The 4,655-nt window shown below is 35.3% G+C and overlaps 1 protein-coding gene across 3 annotated transcripts; it reads left to right on the forward strand.

Moving 5' to 3' along the window:
- The first annotated feature begins 97 nt into the window (after positions 1-97).
- LOC106176251 (deformed epidermal autoregulatory factor 1 homolog) lies at positions 98-4,183 on the forward strand. 3 transcript variants are annotated; one of them, XM_086999964.1, is made up of 7 exons: positions 98-746; positions 974-1,179; positions 1,496-1,643; positions 1,975-2,118; positions 2,344-2,465; positions 2,927-3,058; positions 3,320-4,183. In XM_086999964.1, exons 1-7 carry the CDS (start codon positions 284-286, stop codon positions 3,581-3,583), a joined length of 1,479 nt encoding a protein of 492 aa, XP_086856090.1. In that variant the 5' UTR covers positions 98-283; the 3' UTR covers positions 3,584-4,183. The 3 variants fall into 3 exon arrangements, with proteins under 3 accessions (XP_086856090.1, XP_013414015.2, XP_013414016.2); XM_013558561.2 differs by having other exon boundaries at positions 99-746; positions 2,362-2,465; XM_013558562.2 differs by having other exon boundaries at positions 99-746; positions 2,365-2,465.
- Positions 4,184-4,655: the final 472 nt, after the last annotated feature.

The raw sequence follows: 4,655 nt of genomic DNA on the forward strand, positions 1-4,655 counted from the left end.
TTTTAATTTCATAGTTTTATCAATGTTAAAATTGAGTAAAATGTCTTATTTATGGATAAAATTATAAATAACAAAAATACTTTAGAGACTACCAAAGCTAGGTTGAAACGAGGCTAAAATCCAACTCGAATGGCGACGAAAATTGCCGAATCGAAATAACACGAACAGGTTGGAACACAAATGTCTCAAAATTATTGAGTTGGATTTTTTACCTAATGCTTAAGAAAGGAGTAGGATTGCTTACGTTTTCAGTGAAGTAAAATATATAGGAAATGCGACGAAAATGGAATCGAATAATGGGCAAGAAGTTTCCGTGATGGGTGAAGTCGACATTTCCGAGGAGCTCCCGAATGGTGACGATTCGGCATTCGACGAAGGAGATGAGCAGACGAATTCATCAGAGTCTAGAAATAATGTCCACGTTACGGCGATAGGCCACACAGGACCAGATGGCACCGTCTATGTGGCCACACCCATGCATGGCTTACTTACAGCAGAACAACTTCATGAAGCTGGCATAAAAACAACTCACATTGTAATACACGACGAAGGACAGAATCAATTGACTGCTGTCCCAGATGGACTAAAAACTCCAACTACCCCCCTTCCCCCGCCCACCCCTGCCACCCCCCACAGCAAAGCAAAGGGGTTTAGGTATCAGTGGGACGATACCGTCACTTTCCAGGTTTTACCCGTAAGATGTAAATCCACCAATGGTGAACTTCATAAAGCGAAGTTTGGGTCAGGTATGTTTTAACTTCTCTTTGTACATTTAATTCTTTTGACATTACATCTAGATAAAGTAACTAGCTCTGTCACAGTTATTAAGATCTTGCCTTTTCATTTTATGAAATGTGTGCAGTACTGTAAAATAGTGTCACATATAGTATTGTTTTTAGGCATTTTGTACAAATGTGATACTTTTTTTTCTTTTCTTTTTTTATTCATTGATTTTTTTAATTATTATTTTTAGGTGGAAGAGGAAGGTGCATTAAATACATAGATAACTGGTATACACCAAATGAATTTGAAGCCCTTTGTGGTCGTGCTAGCAGCAAAGACTGGAAACGAAGTATTCGCTATGGTGGAAGACCTTTACAGTGTTTGATTGAAGACAATGTTCTCCAACCTCATGCTACTTCTTGCACCTGTGCAGCTTGTTGTGATGATGAATCAGTGGTAGGTTCTAGCAGCAGAAATCAAATCTGCAGTCAAAGAAAATAATTAAAGGAATGAATCATTTCCCCTGTATGGGTGTTACATATATATTTATACATATATGTCAGATCTATAACAGATACACATATTATGCATGCTTCCATATTTCAATTGTGTAATTAGTGCAGTTTTGTAAAATTGAAAAAAAAGGGTTTGTTTTCAAATGTTGGTTCAAATATATTTGTACTCTTCACTTAAAAATGAGTAGATAACATATTGTCCCTTAATGTGTCAACCATATGAGGCCACCTCAATATATCAGTTGTTATTTGTTTAGACTGGACCAGTACGTTTATTTGTCCCATACAAAAGGCGGAGAAGAGACATTGATACCACTCCTCCTGGACAATCAGCACAGAAAAGACAGAGGTTGAACTCTTCTAAATCCAGTGTGTCCTCTGTCATGTCTCCTTTGGCAAAAGAAGGTGAAATAAAGTCAAGTTAGAACAATAATAGTAATCAGTGTTTGAATTAATTAAAGGAGTCCTTAGAAATATAAAGTTGTTCAAGACAAATAATTCAAGATGGGCAAATGCATTTTATTTATTTATTTTTGATAAAGCTAAGGAAATGAAAAAATCTTGAGAAAATTTTATAAAATTGGTCATGCTGTATCAGACCATATTTCATGATCACAGATTGACTGCAACTGTATCTGTTGATGTGATAGTGATTTTTCTAACATTAGCAATAACTGGTAATTAACTAAAAACATCAAAAGAAAGTTGTCAAGTAGCTATCTTAACCGCATTTCAGGTAATACAGTTAACATTACGGGAACCAATAGTAGCACTCCACGCTCCATAGCAGTTGTCAGCACAAATGAGCAAGGAGAGACTGTCCATCTTGTCCCAGTAGCAACAGATGCCAGTGGAAATATGCTTGTGGGAGGGGTGAATGGTAAGCTTCTTTGAATAAATGTCCTCTAGTGAACAGGTTGATTTAAAGGAATTATTTTCATTTTACATTGGCTAGATCACATGGATGATGGTTTTAAGTCTATAAATGAGAAATTGGCGAAAATTGTTAGATGTTTTAAGCTCTTTAAGTCAAGAAAATAAGATAAAACTCATTAAAAAAATAATACAAAAAAAATCAATAAATAAACTTAAGTATTGGTTTAAGTTTTATCATTTTTACCAGAAGCAACTGCAGCAGTGGTAGTATCTCCCCAGACAGGTAGATCTGGTAGCAGTCCAGCTGGTATTGATGTCCAAGAACAGAAACAGTGGTGGCAGCTTGAGGAGGTGATATGTTTAGTCTTTTTCTCTCCATTGTCAACAAGACAGTATTTTATGAGAGAATGTTTAGTTGAGAAAAGCTGATAAAGGATGAAATTTACAAAGTAGGCTTGTGAAACGGGTGTTTTGTCAGCATGCTTTCTTTTCATTGCAACTTAAAGGTCTTTCATGCTAAATTACAAAACACTATACATGTGATGGGGAAACATATAATGATATCAGTTCAAACAAGGGAGCGGTCAAATTGATGGCATGTTTGGCATTTTCTGCTGAAAAAAAACTAGTTTTCTAGTGGGCCTGTCTCCATAATTTGTGCTCTAAACTTGCTAGCATTGCCTGTGTCCTGTAATTTAAAGTTACAACTATAGATATGTACGCTCAAAATGTAGTTGGTAAATTAATGCTGTCCTCAGCCCAAATACAGTAGTGCTATGCACACATAATTATGTGATGCTGTCCTTCTTCAGATGGCCAGTAACATGTTACAGCAGGCACAGCAGTTAAAGATGATGGTCGACCAAGCCAAGCAACAGTCTATTGCTTCCAGAGAGGCAGCTTTACAGCAGCTAAGGCAGCAGTTGGAAAAAGAAAAAATCGAGGTAAATAACATAGTAATAGATATTTCTAGTTCTTTTTTAATGATGATAGATGTAAAAAAATTGTGAAATGGCACAACACTTACAGAGAACAGTTTTATTACGTAGAACACGTTAAAACATTCCATCGCACAAAGCAAAACCTCTGATGTGCTATACATTAGATATCTAGAAAAAATAGTATTTGTCTACATCTTGATGATGTAGACAAATTCAATTATTTTCCATATCATTTTGTTTGACTTCCCCCTTCTCCTTCCATAGGCTGTAAATGCTGCTAAAATTGAAGCCCAGATGCATTTATCAAGGGCTGTGATTGAGGAACGAACACAGAAAGACATCGCAGTGCAGCAAGCCCTGGCCCAGGCCCGTGCAGGGATACAAGAAAAAAACAATGAGATTGTGACTGTTGTCAGTAATTCAGACAAAAATGTATCCTACCATGTGGCATGGGCTCAAAGTCAAGGCAGCAGACAGATGACCATTGTCGATAACAACGAGGATGAATCTGATAAAGAGAGGGAGTGAAGTGTGCAGCTGATTATTTAGTAGTTACTGGAGCTTTACTGAAAAAATTCAGTAGTATGTTTGAGGGTCTGTTGTTTTGAATAACTGCACTGCATTCATTCAGTGGTTTGCAAACATTTTCAATGTAGATAATGTTTATTTGCTCTGTCCATAAAATGCATTTTTGAACAACATGATGGATTCTTGTTTTTTTGAAGAATTAAAAAAGTAATGGATATATTCTTCATGGTCTTCATAATGGAGAAAGAAAATTTTATGTTGTTTTTTATGGTGCACTTGATCTTTTAACAAACCTGAGAAGATGGTCATTTGCAGAATTTACTTGCTAATTATTTTCTTTATTTGAATATACTTTATTGTTTTGTAATTCTTAACCTGGATAAAAGAAAAGAATGTTAGCTTAAACATAGATTTGACTGGGTCCATTTTATATCCTGGTATCAAAAGAACAAACCATTGTATTGTTGGTTTGCTCTAAGAGCCTGTTGTTAGGCATCTCCAAAGAGTTTAAAATTATAAATGTACAAATTCTTATTTTGTGTATTGTTGTATTGGCATTATTGAAAACTGTAGATCTAGTAATAAACCTCATTCAAGGAAGGGATCTTGTGTTTTTAAGTGCACTTTGACTTTTATGTATTAATGATTTCTTCTTTATTTTTTGGAATTGCTACATTTTTAGCATTTTAAAAGAGGAGTTAATAATTACTTTATACAATGATGAAACTTTTCAGTCATGAAATTGTCGAGTATTAATAGACTGGCCTTCTGTGCCATATCGCCTACGTTCCCCATCTCCACATTAGAACTTTCACCAAAAATGCGTCAGTTGAGTTGTAAACAAGTTATTGCTTCAGTGTATTCGCTCAACCAACACAATGTTTTGATTGTTAAAAACGAAGACCACGTATACCGCTTAAGCAAGTAAATAAATCCTCAATGTCGGCTAATATCTTCTAATAATAAGTCCTAAATTGACTCTATCATATAGAAACAAATTATGAATGTAATTATGTGTGTGATTTAACTGCTTATACAGCAATAAACGGTAGTTTATTAATCTCGTTCCAGG

This window comes from Lingula anatina, chromosome 1 (genome assembly GCF_051362555.1).
Source record: "Lingula anatina isolate TDL-2025a chromosome 1, LinAna3.0, whole genome shotgun sequence".
Lineage (NCBI taxonomy): Eukaryota > Metazoa > Brachiopoda > Lingulata > Lingulida > Lingulidae > Lingula > Lingula anatina.

Bases quoted from the DNA above. Each gene is read 5' to 3' on its own strand.
- LOC106176251 (XM_086999964.1), top strand. From the start codon at position 284: ATGGAATCGAATAATGGGCAAGAAGTTTCCGTGATGGGTGAAGTCGAC. The intron at 747-973 runs GTATGTTTTAAC...TATTATTTTTAG, and splicing joins TAAAGCGAAGTTTGGGTCAG to GTGGAAGAGGAAGGTGCATT. The intron at 1,180-1,495 runs GTAGGTTCTAGC...TTATTTGTTTAG, and splicing joins GTTGTGATGATGAATCAGTG to ACTGGACCAGTACGTTTATT.